This window comes from Lonchura striata, chromosome 2, assembly GCF_050655825.1.
Source record: "Lonchura striata isolate lonStrDom1 chromosome 2, ASM5065582v1, whole genome shotgun sequence".
Classification (NCBI taxonomy): Eukaryota; Metazoa; Chordata; class Aves; order Passeriformes; family Estrildidae; genus Lonchura; species Lonchura striata.
The window spans coordinates 4,734,165-4,752,666 of NC_140704.1; the positions used below are offsets into that span (position 1 = coordinate 4,734,165).

Genomic DNA, 18,502 nt, shown 5'->3' on the forward strand with positions numbered 1-18,502 from the left:
AAAAGGAGGAAAATAGGAAAAAGGGGGGGAAGGAGAAAAAAAGGACAAAAGGGCGAAAAGGGGGGGAAAGAGGGAAAATAAGGGGGAGAAAGGGAGAGAAAGGGGGGAAGGGGGGAGAAGGGAGGGAAAGTCGAGGGAAAAAGAATAGGGCAGAGAAAATGCGGGAATGAGGGGAGGAGTGGGAAAATGAAGATGAAATAGAAATAAAGAAAAATACTCAAATTTCAAATAAAAATAAATAAATTTAAAACAAATGCAAATTAAGTTTAGAAGCACAAAATCCTGTGTATTGGGAGTCCAAGGGGGGATGTCAGGACAAAGGGACACACAGAACCGTCGGCTGGGAGTGCTGCACAGATCCATCTGTTCCAGAAAACCCAGGAACCATCCGATCTTTGTCACCCTCTGCCTCCACTGTCCCCGGGATGGTCACAGCAATGCCCCCTGTGCCCCCAGGCTCCCTGGGAGCTGCCCTGTTGGTGAGCAGGGCACAGGCAAGAGGAATGCAGGCTGGTGGAGCCATGAAGGTCAGAAAAGACCTCCAAGATCATCGAATCCAACCATGCTCAGCACCAAACCACATCCCAAATGCCACATCCACACTTCCAGGGATGGTGATTCCACCACTCTCCTGGCCAGCCATGTGCTGCCCCAGTCCACCCCCCAAAAGGAATTAATTTCTCCAAGGACGCGCAGCAGTGCGCAGGGAAAGCCGCAGGGCTCGCTACGGGCAAAATAAAACCAAACAAACAGAAAACGACTTTACATGGTATAATAATTCCATTTGCTTTTCCTAGTTCCATTCTGTACATCAGAACACTGCAAGGGTTTTACAAACCAGAAAGGCAAAGGCACCTGAGGAGTGTCTCACACTCACACTCACACACACACTCACATGAGCCACATCCATCCATGGGAGGATTTAGGTGGTTTGAGGGCCCTGGGAGCATTTTGGGACAGCCAGGAACCCCCTCTGGCTCTCAAATCTTTGGAAAGAAGGGAAACCCTCCCACCACTGAAGGGCTGAGAAAACCCAAACCAAACAGATTTAATGAAAGAAGAGAAAACAGCTTAAAAAAGGTTTTGATTTTTTTTTTAGCTTTGGTGAACACACACTTTGTTACCCTCTTCTGTCAAACCCGTTCCCAGATAATGCTGATTTTTTTTCCCCGCTGTGTTTGTTTCCATCCATCCCATATTACTGACCAGACTGATGGATTTGGTCCTATTCACAGAATAAAATTCTTCATTCCCCTCAGCAAAAAGAGACTTTTCCTCCTCCCTGTGGGGAGCTGCCCATCAGCCCCATGGCTGACTGACACAACCCCTGGTGCTGCTCCAGCCCTCCAGCTTCCCTGGAACCTGGCCTGGAATAAATGGCCTCAATAGCTTTCAGACAGATTTATAGGGAATTCTTTTAGGTATTTATTTTAATTTGCCCTAATACTCAGTGTTTTGTTTTTAAAAATGGAAATAATTCTTAAAATCATAAAATCTTTGAAGGTTTGGGTTGGAAGGGACCTTAGAGCTCATCTCATTCCAACCCCTTGCCATGGGGCAGGGACACTTTTTCACTAGACCAGGTTGCTCTGAGCCATATCCAACCCTGTGCCTGGATGTTTCCAGAAATGGGATATCCACAGCTACACTGGGCAACCTCCTAAATCTTGCTTCTCTGTTCAGAGCTAAGGACATGGACATGCTCTCACCACCACACCAGCGATGCAAAGCCTTGATCTCTTCCACATGGAAGTATTCAATGATGTGCTCACACAAACAACCAATTTATCACTTTCCTCTTAAGTCTAAGCAACACTTTTCATTTTCACTGAGAACCAGCATTAAAATAAACCTGTGTCTGACACACTGGCCTGAGGATGGAGCCCCCTGGTAACTGCTTTTTGGACCCTTTGCTGAGTCAATGGAAACAGCTAAGGCAGCAGAGAAGGGGGAGATGGGATGGTGCAATTAATTTATCCCAAACCCCCCAAGAGCTGATTGATTGATTAATTAACTTGATTCCAGGGACTCTGTGTGTGCTTCCTGCCCAGTTTTCCCAGTGGGGTAGCGCTGGTCAGAGGCCGTAGCCCAGCTCTGCTTTTGACTGGCCCATTTTCTCATACAACTTCAAACCTACTGTGGGAAAGAATCGGCTTCCAGCTGCCCTCCACTGCTGCAGCTCCACTTTCCCAGTCTGAGGCTCCACTGTCCTGCAGCTGCCCTCTTGGGCACTACCACGGAAGTGATGCTCCCCTTCCCTGTACCTGGGGATGGTCCACAAGGCACAGAGGAGGAGGTGCCCAGAGGAGGACGCACCCAGATTCACAAACATCACTCCTCTCTGCCTAATTTTAGGCACTCTCTTGGGTTTTACAGAGATCCACTGGGCTCTCCCTGCAGCTCCACTTCCAGAACACGATGGCATCCCTCCAGCACGGGCAGGGCTCAGCAGAACTGTGGCTGCGAGCAGAGCCATCCGTGCTAAGATTCCCTTTGGCTCCCACCCGAATCCTGATGGCTCCCAGCACAATCTGGCTGCTGCTCAGCCCTGCCCGCTTATTTAAACACCACCACCATCATTTACCCATCCCTCAGCCCACGGCAGGGGTCCTGGGCATCCGTCCGCGGGCGTACCCGGCAGAGACCTCCTGCACCCCGAGAAGACCCCCTGCTTCCCAGACTCACACACGCACACACACACGCGCCAAGGCAAAGTCAACACGGCTGCTGCAGCCTCGCGCCAGATCCGAGCCGAGCGTCACTCCTGGATTGTAACCGCGTAAGGCACAGGACAGTGTGAAACGCCGCCCGCCACTGCGCCCGCTGCTCCGGGGGCTTGGGCCCCTCGTCAGCGGGGACGCCCAGGTCCCCCCGACTCTGTGGTCTGAGGATCATCTCCTCCGGCTTGGCTGAAGGCCCTGTCTGCTCCTCTGTGAAAGGTGGTGATGGCCACTGAGCATCCGACTCCCCCACCGGTCCTGGGGATGCCGCCAGCACCGCCGCTGTGCTGGGGGCACATTTCCCGTTTGCTGAGGGGACATTTCCCGCTTGCTGCAGGGGACATTTCCCAGTTGCTGCAGGGACATTTCCCAGTTGCTGCAGGGACATTTCCCAGTTGCTGCAGGGGACATTTCCTGCTTGCTGAGGGGACATTTCCCAGTTGCTGCAGGGACATTTCCCGCTTGCCGAGGGGGACATTTCCCGCTTGCCGAGGGGGACATTTCCCAGTTGCTGCAGGGGACATTTCCCATTTGCTGAGGGGACATTTCCCAGTTGCTGCGGGGACATTTCCCACTTGCTGTGGGGACATTTCCCCCTTGCTGCGGGGACATTTCCCGCTTGCCACACTTCCCCCAGGAGAGCAGTTACTGAGCGACAGGGGCTGACCCCGGTACCGCTGGCAGCAGGGAGGTTACGTGGTCCAGCACCCACACAGGCCGGGAAATCCCTCGCTCTGAATTCCCGACAGTCCCGAGAGCAGCTTGAAAATCCAAGGGCGCAGCGGGGCCGAGGCAGCAGCGAGCGAGAAGGGACTGTCAGGACAGCCCCGGGTGAGGTCCGACCTCCCGCCGGCGCTTCCCATCCCCGCTGCCGGCGCTCAGAGCCCGCAGTTGACAAAAGGGTGTCTCAGCAGGTCCTCGGCCGTCGGCCTCCGCTTCTCCTCCACGAAGATCTGCTTGAGGAAGTTGCGGCAGGAGCTGGAGACGCCGTCGGGGAGCTGGGGGTTGGTCGGCTGCGTGGCGATTTTAAAAATTGCCGCCATGGCCTCGAACTCTGCCCAGGGCGGCTTCTCTGTTAACATCTCCACCACGGTGCAGGCCACGCTCCTGCAACAACGGCGAGCACAGGGTGAGAGACTGTGGGTATTCTCAGTTTACTAAGAGAGAAAATGAAGGTTTCTAACCAGGCAGAAGCCTGGGAAACAGTTGGGAAAGAATGTAAATAATGTTTTATCTCTCCTGTTGTTCACATTGTTTATAGATAAGTTCTGCCACTCTGTATCATTCACTGCACACCAATGGTGTGAGATGTTTCAATAGAATTGGTCTGGATGAAACTCTCTATAAAAAGAGCAGTGTATTTGAAACAAATCAGAGTTCTACTCTCTCCTTCTGAAGTGGAGTCATTTCATACCATCCTGCCTCAACAGCGTCAAGGGACTGCGGCGGTGGCCCCGCAGCTCGAGTCTAACCAGCTCTGGGATTGCACCTGCCCAAGGGGAACTGGGCAGGGAGCAAACCTGCGGAAGATGGGCACATACCCCTGGAATGTCTGGTCTCCTGAAGCTCCCTGGTCACACAGGTCCTTGGCACTCAACTCTCTACTCCCATGGCAGGAGTGAGTGCATGAGCCTTGCCTTAAAGCTGGTGGCTTTTCTGCCCGCTTTAACTGGCAGGTACTATGTTTCGTAAAAGTTCAGGGGAACACTAAGTTACCTTGCAGATACTGAGCCTCATAAAAGCTCACTGGAGCATCCCCTGAAGGGAAACCCATGCACAGCTTCAGACAGCACAGTTTCAACAACAGCATGTAGTTCCCAAGGAAGCTGAACCAGAAAAAAACATATTTGCCTACATCCAACTTCATCTCTGAGGTGTGCCGTCTGAGAGGGAACAGGTGAGATGAGCAGCAAAGAGCCTGAGAGGTCTCCCTTGCTTTGCTCAAGAATCCTGGTCTCAGCAGAGATACTCTGCCACCTCTATTCATGAATGATCCTAAAAAGAATTAAACCTATCCTATTGATCCTAAAAAAATTAAACATTTGCCTCACATCAGCCAGTGCAGGTGGTGCAGGGCACATGGACACCTGCTAAGGACTTTCTAGGTTTTCCCACCCAATTAGGGGTCTCTTGGAAGGATTATTTTTTGTTGGCTCTCTTTGCTTGGGCATCCAACAGGAAGCACACTGGGAAGACATTGCTTCCTCCTCATATACTGGGAAGATTAGTAGTGCCACCCCAACTCTTCCAGGTCCCATCTGTCATCCTCCACAGGATAAAATTCACAAGCAGCCCATGATTTTGGTTGTCTTTGTGCCTTAGCCACATGCAAACGTCCAGCAGCAGATTTGGGAAGACCATGAAGATCCCCATAGCCTCTGAGTTGGGCTTAGTAAACCCAAAATCAGGGCCACCAAAACTCAACAGGTCTTTTAGTGAGCTTTGTTATCAACCTGTTTTCCAGAATGAAAAAGCAGTTATGGGGATGAGCTGGATGTGAGAATCACACAAGACAAAAGTTTCTGAAAGCAAGTTGTGATTCTGAGTGGTCTTGTTTTGGGAACTTAGCTACAACAGGTTTCCTCTGGATATCTGCACAGTTGATCCTAACATGTATCTCTTATTTTCCATCCTTTGCACTGCTTCCAGCTACTAGCTATACCTGTTGCCCCCATTACAGCTTCCCAAAAGGATTGTTTGATTTAAGTAGCAATGGTGGGGTTTTTACTGCTTTCCTTACCACACATCTGCTTTCCTTCCATAGCCCTCTCCACTGATAACCTCTGGGCTCATCCAGTATGGTGTTCCCGTGACAGATTTAATCCCAGTCCCAGACATGCAGATGGTCTGGATGCGTTTGCTGGCCCCAAAATCTCCAAGTTTCACATTTCCAGCAGAATCTCTCAGAATATTGGCACCTGGGGTGAGAAGCAAAGACAAGACCCCCAAGAAATGAAGCAGGAACCTGAAGTGGCACAGGCAGAGAGCCAGGCAGAGAGGAGCCCAAAGGGCTGTGGTGGGGCTGGACTCAGCATCATTTCAAATCCTTCTCTCCTAAGGCAGCTGCTCTCCAAGAGGGTTGATCCCACCAGCATCCCCTCATTCAGCAGGTTTCCCAAAAATGAGCAGTGCATGGGGGCCAACAGATTATCCTCCCACCCAGAGAGAGCAGAAAGCAGCATCAGACCTCTCCAAATGCCAGAGCACCTCAGTTCTTGGGTGTTACACCAGATTTTCAGACATGTAAGGGCAGTCAACAATAATCCCTTGAGAGAGAAAACAGCCCACGTTTTTGGTTTCAGCTGCTTGCTCAAGATTTTCATGGTTCAATCTGGTGAAGGGCAGGGACAACAACACTTCAAAGGGCAGATCCCAGCACTATGCTGTGCACAAGGATTTGCACTGGGGCAGGGGGAGGCTGGGCTGAACAAACCCAAGCAAGCAAGAAGTCTCTCTATTATCCACTCACCTTTAATATCCCTGTGGACAATCATATTGCTGTGAAGGTAGAAGACTCCCTGCAGGATCTGCCTGGTGTACTTGCGTGTGACGTTCTCGGTCAGAGCACCGTAAGCTTTTAGCTGGTCCTTTATTGAGCCCTGTTGCAAAGAAACAACACACACCAACTGTAAGGACCAGAGAAACCATCACATCACATCACAACAACTTCTTAAACCTCCCTGACCACTCTGTCTTCCAGATCAATAAAAACCACAAAACCCTATTAGCAGAAAAAAACCCCAGAAATCCACTAAGTGGGGAACAAAGCAAAGACTTGTCCTGGTGTCCCAGAGCCCTGGGGAGATGGAGTGTGGTTTGGTGCCTGGCACAGCTTCCTCCTGCCACCACCACAGACCTTCTTCCCCCTCTAGTGGCTGCAGGGGGGTCACTAACAGCTCACTGAGAAGGACCAAACCGATGAGGATTTACAACTCAAATGAGAAGATAAACTCGATTAATTAGATTTATAAAATCTTTAATGTTGGAAAAAACCTCTGACACCATCCATTCCAATCATTAACCCAGCAGTGCCAGGTCCACCACTAAACTACCTGTTCTTCTGAGCATTTCCAGTGATTGTGATTCCTTCACTTCCCTGGGCAGCCTATTCTGATGCTTGACAACCCTTTCAGTGAAGAAATTGTTCCTAACACCCAATCTAAATCTCCATAACCTCTTTTCCTTTCACTTCTTACCTGTGAGAAAAGAACAACTCCCACCTGTATACAATCTCCTTTCAGGGAGTTGTAGAGAGCCAGTTCTTTAGGGCCAAGATAATGAATCAGTATTTGAAATTCTCCTCCCAAAATTTTTCACAGCAAGGAACACCCACAGCCATGAGGGACAGCCAGCCCCAAAAGGGACTGCTCCAACAAGATCACCCAGAGTAAATAATTTGCAAATCCTTGAATTTCTGACCCAGGCATGCAGGCTCAAACTGGTTTGATGATATTGATCAAAGAGGAAAGGGAGCAGAGGTGCAGATATTTATCATCTTCAGCAGGTTGATCCCCTTGGTTTTAGCTGCATTTTTAGGCCACTTGGAAATTGATGTGTTTCACTGTGCCAGAGAGCTGGGTTTTAGCAGGGATGAACCAGAGGCAGATTTGGGGTTCATACTCAGCTCTACTTCTGGTATTCAGGTCAACTGGGAGGTGGGAGGGGAAACTCATCCTGTTTCTGCCTGTCCTTCAGCTCTGGGGTTGATCCAAGATTGCCAGTCCTGTTCTGGGAACAGCAGCTGCTCTGCTCCAAGCCAGCCCATCAAACTCTATTAGCTTTTCCACATCCACCCATCTCTGCTGCTGCTCTGCCCAGCTACTGTTTTGGCTTCTTTTGAGGCTGGTGCTGATCCTGTGGATGGGCCTCTCCTTTTCCTTTCTCAGCACTGCTGAAGCAACCTGAGATGCTCTAAATTACCCCCTCAATATAACCTGTATGAAGGGTACGTTCCCTCACCACAACCAAAATAGATTTCTTATCCTGCCCTCCCTCACCTGATGAGGGGATATCAAACAAAGAGGGGAAACTGGTTCTTTGAGGCCTTGGTCAATTGGACCATTCTGTTTTCCAAGCATAATTTAAAAAACAGTTTATGGGCAGGACAGAAACTATAGAGTCAGCAGAACAGCAGCCTCAGGGTGCACCCAAACTTGGCCCTGTGAACATTTTGCCAAGCTGAGTGTCTCAAACTGGAAGCTTGGCCAGACCCAGCTTTGCAGAGCTGCTGTCCTGCAAGGTTTGGGAACTTCCTCATTTCCACTGGCCCTGGAAACCAGAGCCCCGAGCTGCTGTTGTCAAATGAGCTGTTGTTGCAGCAGCAAAGTCAATCTGTGTTTGGTCAGAACTCAACTTTATCATTTAAAATAACAAACACTGAATTTCCAGCCCTGCTGGACACTGCCCCAGCATCAAATGCTGGTTTCCTGGCTGCTAACAAACATCAGCACGCTGTGGAATAAGCAGCAAGGGAACTGCTGGAATTCCTGGGATTTACTCCTCTGGGTCCACAGGCAGGGCCTGAAGGCAAGATGCCCACAGGGACAGAGGGAGGACAGGGCTTGGAGGGGACTCAGAGGCATGGAAGTCCACCTGATCACTCACATGCAAGATGCATACAGAGAGCCTCTAGCACATTTACTTAATGACTAAAATTATTTGCAACCAAATGACTTAATTGTCCCTTCTGACCTTACAAGTCTCTGTATAAACAAGGGTTTATTCTCCCACACTCTGGGGAACAAATCCAGCTGGACAGAAGGGTCTTAGGAGAACACATCCTCCAGCAATGTAAATAGCATTTTGCTGTTTTACACCATCAGCTTAATGGCTGATGTAATTCACAACCTCCCAAAGAAAGAGATGCTCAACTCACCCCTGCACAATCTCCAGTCCCTGCTTAAACTCCCTCAAAGCATTCTGATCTTTTTCCCCGTGACTATTTCATCCTGTATCAGCAAAGCCACAAACTGAAGTCACTCCTGCACAAGATAATGCTGCCCACAGAAAGCTGTGTCCTCAACAGAAGACTCTAAGTGAACACCACTGTTTCCAATACACACGTGCGGAAAGCCACAAGTAATTGGTGACAGCTGTGGGTGGACAGTTGTACTATTAGCTTGTCCTGCAGGGATTTGCAGTAAATACTTAAGGATGGGCTCAGGCCACAGTGTTTGGAGCAGGATCTGGATCATGTCCCACATTCACCAAGCTCAGACTGCAGACTGTGAACACACCCTGCTTCAGGATTCAAACCTAAAACCTGCTTGCAGGGCTTTTCATTTCACCCAGTGCTTGCTGAGGGGCTGCACCATGACATCTGACTCACGTCCTGAGCTCTCCCAAGCCTTAAGGATGCATCCGCTGCTTTGGTTTGGTTCATTAGCCATAAAACAGCTCAGCTGGACAGATACAAATTTCACCAAAGTCCAGGAGACTCTAAATCTGTTTTCTGCCACTCAGGACAATGTTTGGCAGGAAGCACACTTACCCCTGGCATGTATTCCACAAAGATAGACAGTTTCTTCTCCTCAGGATCCCGCAGGCACCCATAGTACTGCACGATCCTGTCGTGACGGAGAGTCTTCAACAGCTGGATCTCACATTCCAAAGCATTCACCTCCTGTAACAAACCACACAGGCTTCCTGGTGAAAGGGAACATGATATAAATACTGCTCCATGCTGAGCAGTTTTTGTAGCAGCTGTGAAGCTGTCCACAAAGATATTGGCCACACGAGGCTCAGAAATAAGGAGCACTGCCCTAAGGGAAAAGCAAGGAGAAAGACAGGACTTGGCTTTGAGACAGGTTTTATTATAATTATTATCATTATCATTATTGTTATTACTTGTGTTTAAGGAGTTTTTTTGGAAATATTTCAACAAAGTCACTGAGAATGGGGAGAAGGTAAAGGGAGCAAGAAGGACAAAATAAGGAAGATCAGACAGACCTGCAAGAGATGATAAAGGATACAGAGCAGGCCAATGTAACCAAGGAACTGGGAGGCACAGCAGTCACCAGAGCACTGTGACTGGTGCCATGAGCCTCTCAGGACTACTCCAGAGAGGGAAAGCAACACCCTGTCTCCACAAACTGCCTTCCAGGGACATGGACACCTCCACCCCCAGCCCACAGCTCCCCAGGGTGCTGCAGAACAGCCCTGCCCTTGTACTCACTTTACTTGTCTCCTGGCTGTCAGGGTCGAAAGGCACCTGCTTCACTGACAGCTCCCTCCCAGTGTCAGCATCATAGCAGAGATAAACTTCCCCAAAAGCTCCTCTTCCCAGCAGCTTCCCCAGCCTCCAGTTCACAGGTGCCTGCAGGGCTACAGGGGAGAGGAGAGGGTTCAGAGAAGAGAGGGAGAGCCTGCACAGCACCCTTCAGCATCAGGGTCCACCTGACCCTACAGGGCAGTCAGTGAGCTTCTCTCTCCCAGGTGCACCAGGACAAACCAGTTTTAACTACACTGGTGCTGTTGGTGTGAGGGGAATGTCTCCCAGTCTGCATTAGCATAAAGCACAAACAAATCCAGAAAAGTCCTATTTCATTAAGAGTCTTTCCTCCCAATGCTGGAATTTCCCTTCTGCTGTGGGAGTGTTTAGCAGAACAGGATGGCTGAGCAGCAACCCAGGCAGAGACCAGTGAGCAGGTTTATCTCACTGGTAATTTCTAGGATGTTATCCATCACTAAACACACCCAAAATGCACCAATTTTTATATCATGGGCAGTGTTGCAATAGCAGAGGAGCGTGCAAGACCATCTTTGGGTGCAATGCAAGCCAAGGAACAGAAACTCTGGATGCATTTGCTCCCACATCCCAAATTTGGGAAGCTGACACAGCCTACACTGACAGTCCAACACACAAGCAATCACCTGCAAGTGGAGAACACCAGCTGACCCCACTCAGCTCTCAGCCAAAGGCCAAGGTAAGACACAGGGTGCTGGATTAAACCTTCTCGTGGCACAGAAGCTGCTGCAGTGTGCCTCATGGTGGGGATGCAATCAAAGTTTACCCATGGCTGCCTTAGCTGATGTCCAGTGACTCAGCAGGTGACAATAACTCAATTTTGTGTCAAATCCCAGCTCTGCTCTCAGGCACCCAGGGGTTTGGTTCACTCACAGTTCCTGGCTTTTGTCGGGGAGGTGCTGAATGCCTGCAGACCCTTTTCACAATTGTTCCAACACTTGGGTCTGTACTCATCATACTGCAAGGTGCTGAGCTTGCTGTCCCCAGTAAAGCTCTTGGTTCTGCTGGAAGGAACCAGCTGAAACAGGTTCTCCTGTGGGAAGTAACTCCTGGGGAAAGTCCTCCGGCCTGCAGGGAAAAAGGGGTAAAATTACAGCCAGAGCACACACACCACCTTGGACCCACCTGTCACCACCTTCTCACATCACTGCCCAGATCCTCACCTCTTCAAATTAAGCAAAGCAAGTATAACGAAACTGAAGCAAAGGCCTGTGAAGATTTTAAATTCAATTTAAGGGTTGATAACAGCAGGCATTACATCTAATGTAGATGTTTCCAGAGGGTTTTGCAACAGTTTAATTACATCAGGGAGTTGGTTGGTTGTTAATCACAATTAAACACTGAACAGGCAGAAATTTACATTGAAAATTATCCCTGCCATCCCCTAAGTCCACATGCAAATGACCACACAGCAGGGCCAGACCTGCTTTCACAGGGGTGTCAGTGAGAGATGAAACTCATTCTGGAAAGATCCATATGCTCTCTGCACGTCCTCAGTACATTTTTCCCAAGGGAATTTCTGCCTCCCACTACTTGCTGTCTCATACAGTGACAGAATGAGCAGGAAAAAGATGATGGAGTTGGCCCCAAAGCTCAGAGCTCACCAGCTTGAAACAGGGAAGCAAACAGATACTGCTACCCTGAAATTGCTTGGGGATTTCCTATGGCTCAGTGAGAAACCTGCTGTAAAGGTCACAAAAATCATCCTCAAAAGCAAGCAATTTAGGGGAATAGGAAGGTTGATACTGCCAGGGATGAGAAATGCCAATCATCTCCATGGCTAAATTAAAACAGAAGGTGTAAGCAGAGGACAGGCTCAGCATTTCCCAACACAGTCTCACAGAGAACACCCTTCTGAACACACAAGTGAATCCCAAAGCACTTGGTGGCTCTCCCTTTATCAGAAACCTCTCCTTCCCAAGTGTTTCCAGTCCCAGGCACTGTCAGAAGCCAGCAAGGACTGATCACCTCCCTCCCTGAGCCCCCATCATGTCCTTACCATCACTGTAGTCCTTGCGACTCTGGGACAGATGGTACTGCCTCGGGAAGGTCCCACCTTTCCCAAACCTCTCACAGAATGGGATGTCAAAATCTGGCAGGAGGGAAGAAGACACAGATATTTCTCAGATCAGATCAGTTTCAAGTGCCCAGAGTGTTTCTTATGGGAAACACTGAGTTAGAGCTGAGAAGGAGGTGACAAGGTGTTCATTTACACAACCCTACACACCCCAAGGCTCCCTGTGAAATCTGCCCACAGTCACAAACCCTTCAGTGGAAAATCAGGGTTAAGCACACTGCCCTTACTGCCCCTAAAGCAGAGGTTTAACTGCTGAACTTATGGACCCTGGCCCACATTGTTCAAGTGCAAGGCAGAGGATTAACACAGACCAGGCTTGGTTTCCAAGGTAGGGCACTAAAACATCTTATTTGCACTTGGAAAATGCAAAAAAATGAAACAGAACTGTCAGGCAGGATTAGGCCTAGACACATCCACTCCAAAACCTTTGCTCTGATATCAGCTGTTTCCAGGGAAATGTAAAAAAATCCAGCACTTGACTAACACCAGATAATATCTCTCCTCTTTCTTCTCAGATGTGACTACTCCCCTCTGAAAACCAATTTAAACCTCCAGAGCTCCAAACTTTTATATTTATTTGATTAAATGCTAGAAAGATAGAATATACAGAAGGGATTAAAGACCATCAGCGTTTAGACACTGGGTGATGAGAGAGATGGATGGACATGCAAGATAAGGACATATTTTTTTAATAAAGACCACAGCACAGGAAGCCATTGCTGGTAGCACCAAATAACTTGAGATTAAAATATCTGTCATTCCACCCCCTTCTTTCACCTGCTGTTTTTCCTCCATCCAATTCTAATGACACAGCCCCTTCTGACTGTTTGTTTGTCTTAGCCCGGGGCCAGCAGCCGCTCCTCAGAGGCCACTGCTGGCCTCTGCTGTATTTAGGTGTGATTGCCAAAAAGAGCACATAATGGCTGAAATATGGTCAGCAAGAGGAGCAACAAGGACAGGGCAAGAGGTTCTTGGTGAGCCACGTGTGAGCAACAGTGCCCAGAGGTGTCTCAAAGCAAAATGCCACGGGGGGAGCATTAAAACCTTCAGCAAGGAGGGCTGACTGCAGCTTCATCTCTGCAGCTCAATCAGAAATCCTGCCTCAGGCCAGCAATGAGTTATCCTGCCACAGGCTGGCTGCCATTTGCTCATTTTTAATAGTGCAAGTCATTACAATATTACAGAGTTTCCATTATTTAACCAGCTGGTTATTTCTGAGTGATTAAGCAGTAACCTATGATCTGTGCAAGCCCCACTACAGTTTCTCTCACAGCGTTTGCACTATTGCAGATTATTATTCATGCAAGTGGAAGAGGTGTAACTCCCTAGAGAGTTGGGGTTTGCTGTGTAGGAAGTGGAGGTCCTGAAGAGCAACTCAGAGATGAGAAAAGAGAGACAAAAGCTGATCCTACAAGGCTGTTCCCAGCTTGTCAGCACCTTGCAGTTATCTGCAAACACAAGAGCAATATCTTCAAACACAGATCTCTCAACATCTTTCCTTGCTTGCATCCATCCACCTCAGGGCCCCAGCTGCCCAGTTTGGACTGTGGTTGCTGTCAATTGATTCCCAAACCAGTCCCAAAGGTATTGCTGCAGGATCACAAAGGGTTAATGAAGACAAGAGCAGCCCTGCCTATGTTTGATGCTCTGGGCCTTTTGATTTTAGAAAATATTCATGTTTGGTCATTGCAGGGTCAGTTCTGAAGGGTTACCCAAGCCATGGAGTTGTCTTGCTTGATTGCTTTTAATTACTTTTCATGCAGTGCCATCTCTCTAAATAGTCTTTACCCAGCCTCTTTACTATATGCTTTTTATACATTTCAGCAAATATAAACCACCAAGAGTACTTACCCATGCAATCAAGACTGTCTTTGGGATGGCTCTTCCTTCCAGGAACAGGGGTTTGGGGAAAGGGAGGGCTGCAAAGGGATGGGAAAGAAAAAAAAAAGATTTATTTATTACATCAGAACAGCTATGGAACTAATACACTAAGGAAAGGACAGGATAAACTACAAGCTGCACTGACCACTGAGCTCCCATCCTCCTCCTGCACAAGAATGAAGAATGGTTTTTTGGCTGGATCACAGCTTGTTCCTGTGGCAAACAAAAGGGATGCTGCAAAACCCACAGTCACCAGGCTGAAATAAAGCAGCCAAGGATCATCACCCCTGTGCAGGAGGCAGCACAGGAGGGCCACAGGCTTCTGCTCCCTCAACACCAAGTGTTCAACCACACACCTCTGCTCTCCCTGAACACTGCTCAGCTGCTGCAGGTGCACACACCAGAGTCCTTCAGCCATGCTCAGTTCATGCAGGTTTCCCTCCTGCCCAACATCACCTCCCACACAGACTGCACCACCATTGGGACATGCAGCCTCCCACAGGACCAGGAGGGACAGTGTGGCATTGGTGACTCAAGGCTCAAAGTCTTTAAACTACAGTGAGAGGATGGAAAAGCACTGCAAGGGGGTTTCTGCAAGCCCAATTTCACCCCAGGCTCTTCAAGAGTGAGTTGGGCATGTGAGTTTTCCACTCACTCTTTTAACAATATGGGCACAGAGTAGAAATCAGCTTTGTACGGTGCTCTGAAACCTACTCACGTCAAAGCTGATCACTGCTGTGGCTAAGAGCAGTTTGTGGTGCTGTTCCTAAACCCTCAGCCTGGTCACTGAGCCTGTAAATTGCTCTGTCCTCTTGGGCTGATGCCATCCCAAACAACTGGCTGCAAGGCCTCTGCCACCTCCTTGCAGGAATAGTCCCACTTACTCCTCTTCCTTGTAACAATACAGCCCTCCTTGTGCCTTTTCCAGCTCCTAGACCCATGACTGGACACATCTGCCTACATTGGACATGAAAGGCCATGCCACCCTCTCACAGACAGAGAGCTAAAAGCCTAAAGCTCTCCTCTGAGTTCACAGCAGAGTGTTATGAACAGCCTGTGCTCCTTCTGCTGTTCTTCTTGGCAAAATCTGTGCAAAAGCAAAGCTGGGGCAGAGAGGTTGGGAACACAAGGAATCCAGCTTCAATACAGCCCTAACAATGAGCAAATACATCACAGGAAATTATTAAAAGCCACAAAAAGGAAATGGACCTTGATGCTGAGACAGGTCCAAAGCACACGGAGTTGCAAACCCGGAGCACAATCTACCCAAGGCAGGCCTGCTGGAACGCAGCCTTGGGGCTGTATGGCAACAGCAGCAGCGGAAAAAAATAGACAACCTTTGATGCAGACGGAAAAAAAAATAGACTGCTTCCCAAAAGGACACTGTGTCTTATCCACAGCTCACCCTGCACAGCAGCAAACACAGGGATTCTGTGCACGTGTGAGCTGGGATCCAGCTCAATGGCACCAGGCACTGAATCGCAGCCTGGGTTAGTACAACGTGTCCCAGTTGCTTCCTGCTGAGTAGCTAAACTTAGTTACTGCTCATCTGGTGTCCTCAGCACCTTGACTGACATGTCTGTGGCTGCTGGCACTGCACAGGGGCTGCTGAGCTTGCCAGTGGTCAGTGGAGAGCAGACAGCATGCCCAGGGAGGAGGAGGCACGGAGAGGCTGATGGAATATTGACCTGGTGACTGCAGAGAGCCAGAGGGGAAGGAGGTGCTGTGAGGGTGGTGAAGCACTGGAACAGGCTGCCCAGAGAAACTGTGGATGCCCAACCCTGGAAGAGTTCAAGGCCAGGCTAAATGGAGCACTGAGTAACCTGGTCTAGTGGAAGCTGTCCCTTCCCATGGCAGATTGAACTGGATGATCTTTAAAGTCCCTTGCAACGCAAACCATTGTGTGATTCTCTGAGAATTTTCATCTCAAAAGGCAAAAAAGAAAACCTGGTCTCACAAAGCTAGGCTGTTTTTATTCAGCTCAGATTACTGCAGTTCAAATCATACAATTGCATAGATATCTGGTTTTCAGCAATAAAGACAAATTTGTTTTGCTCAGATGCATCCTCATCCCAACAGAAACCTCAGGGGTTATCAGTGATCCTGTTGCTTTCTTGCTATGGAGCAGAGGCTGCAGTTCTGCTTGTGAGCATGGAGAAGCACACAACAACTCACCTGTCCACAGACCTGTCCAGTGACTGGCAGCTCCCAGACAGCGAGTCATCAGGGCTGATGAAAGCTTCAAGCATCTGACGGAGAAAAGAAAGGGGAAACAATAAAACCATGCAGTGTAGCTCTCCAAGTTCCAGAACTAGCAGACCTCTGCAGGGTCATCCATTTATGATGCCTTCTCTGCATTACTGCTCTTTCTAACTGCTACTTGCTGGTAGGGAAACTGAAGCAAAGATCATCAGCACTCTGATGTTCAAAGCGTGCCGAGAAGTCAAGGAGATTCAAAGCGCTCAAAGCATTTGTGAGAAATGCTAATATTACTCCTAAAGGAAAATATGTATCAGGACACCAATGATGTGCCCAAGGCCAAGTGGATATTGTGTACCACAGCCAGGACTGCAGCCCTGGGCTCCTGACTTCCCGAGCTGCCCTGGCACACGAGTCCAGCCTTCCTCTCTGCTGATAAGCGCAGCATCATCAGGGTTTTTGGCTGGAAGAACGGGCTTGGCACTCACCAGCTCAGTGAGTCAAAAGCTGCATTTGTGTCGCTTCCTGGATGAGACATTGTACTGGCCAGGGTTATTTATAGCTGGTTATTAACAATAGAGGGTTTTGTATGGAGTGGTAAACCCTGGAGCTGTGTGCACTTCCATGAGGAGCAGAGCCTGCTCTGGGCCACACTGTGCTGCTGGCAGCGCCACAGCAGTGCCATGCTCTCTCCTGGCTGTGGACATTCACTAACCCCTGCTCCACAGCTCACTGCTGGGAAAGCTGAGCAATGAGGGTTAAATGCCATGTGCAGCCACACTTTGCTGCTCCCCACATCGCTCCTCCTTCCCCACCAGGCTCCCTTTCCACAGGCTGCTCCCATCAGCCCTCTCCAGCCAGCTGTCAGCACAGCTCGTGCTGTTTTGGCCAGGCAGGCCCAGCTGCAAAGTGCAATTCTTCTCTGCTTCCTAGTTTTTACCCTAAAGCCTCCTTCAAAATGCACTAGGCCAAAGAGGAGCAAGCACTCTGACAGAAGCCACTCCCCACCTCTGCCAGCCATGCCAGGTCTCTTCCAGCACTTAAAGCTGAAACAGACTCATTTCTCAAAGGCATAAAATTGGGAATTGGAGCATGCTCCATATTCAGCCTCTGTTCATCTGCCAGGCTGGTCTCAAGACCACAGTTACATCACAGGCTTGCACAGGGACATTCCCCAAAAGGCAGCGAGCTCCAGCTCCTGAGTGGTCTTGCATGAGGCACATCTGGAAGCAGCAGTACAAGAACATTCTTAAGGCAAAGCCCATATAGGGAAAAGCATAGCTGCTCAATGAGGGAAGACAATAAACCCCAAACAATTCCCCAAATCCCTTTTCCCTCCTTTTACTTCTCCAGCAAAGGGCTGTGGGCCACCCACAGCGTGATGCTGGGGAAAAGCAAGGAGAGCATCTGGGAACCTTCATCCAGAGCAGGCTCAGGGCTCTGAATTAATGGAGCCCCACGAACAGCCAGTGGAGCTGGGCCGATTTACACCCAAGGGGGTCACAGGAACCCTCCCCCTGCACACACACACACTTTGTCTTAATCCTCCCCAACATGTTTTGGAGGCATGTGACAACAATAGAGAGCCAACTTTTGGCTGCAAGGAGCACACGATACATCTGCACTCTGATGCTGCCAAGACTCACCCGGAGTGACTTCTTATTAATGGCTGTATAATAAACTGTTGAAAACACAACTTTGCCATGGAAACAGTGGCACAGCCAGCATGCAAATGTGGAGCTAGTGGGTGCTTTTGTGTGTAGGAAATACACATCTCCCCAGGAACATCCTTGGGGGCCAGCATAGCAGCCTGATGGATTGAGTTTAGTGCCTTCCAGATGTCCCTCCATGCCCCTCCTGCAAACTCTGGATCTTGGTCCTGTGTTTCCAAGAGCTTTGTAAGAATGACATGTGTTCAGACAGCCTAGCTGACTTCACAGGATCTATACAAAGCTCCTCAGAGCTATAGGCTGAGCAAAAATGCAAACAGAGAGGGAAGTATAAGCTGCTCCCACTGTGGTCCCTTGACACTGCAGAGTTTCCCTCACTGTGGGTACCAAATTGACTGGAAGATGAGGTACTGCTCAGCACTGAGGAATTTGCTGCTCTTCTATTACTGAGGCACTGGAATATACAATTTCCTTATTAAGAGAGTTTAAAAAAATATAAATGGGGGAGGGATAGAAACACAAAAGCACAGAGGCTTGGGCAGAGCCAAGAACTGTAACTGGAGCTCAGGCAGAAACACCACATGGGAAGCAGCCAGAGCTGCTGATGTCCCCAGGCTGCTGCAATTGCTGGCAATCGGTTGCTTGGCACATTCCCTCATGGTCCTGGGATCTGGGAATGCTGTGGCCACAAGGGCCTGGCAGCTGGTGC

General features: G+C 49.2%; 1 protein-coding gene across 4 annotated transcripts in view; it reads right to left on the reverse strand.

Annotated features, from left to right (window-relative positions):
- Positions 1–756: 756 nt before the first annotated feature.
- Positions 757–18,502, reverse strand: part of LOC110484542 (mitogen-activated protein kinase kinase kinase 3) — a 79,302-nt gene continuing 61,556 nt past the window's right edge. For all 4 annotated transcript variants that reach the window (XM_085563140.1, XM_021555283.3, XM_085563128.1 and 1 more), the window contains 9 exons: positions 16,100–16,173; positions 13,895–13,962; positions 11,966–12,058; positions 10,840–11,034; positions 9,895–10,043; positions 9,211–9,342; positions 6,190–6,319; positions 5,461–5,638; positions 757–3,827 (listed from right to left, as the gene is read on the reverse strand). In XM_085563140.1, coding sequence (XP_085419266.1) covers positions 3,599–3,827; positions 5,461–5,638; positions 6,190–6,319; positions 9,211–9,342; positions 9,895–10,043; positions 10,840–11,034; positions 11,966–12,058; positions 13,895–13,962; positions 16,100–16,173 — 1,248 coding nt within the window. In that variant the 3' untranslated portion in view covers positions 757–3,598. The remainder of the gene's footprint in view (positions 3,828–5,460; positions 5,639–6,189; positions 6,320–9,210; positions 9,343–9,894; positions 10,044–10,839; positions 11,035–11,965; positions 12,059–13,894; positions 13,963–16,099; positions 16,174–18,502) is intronic.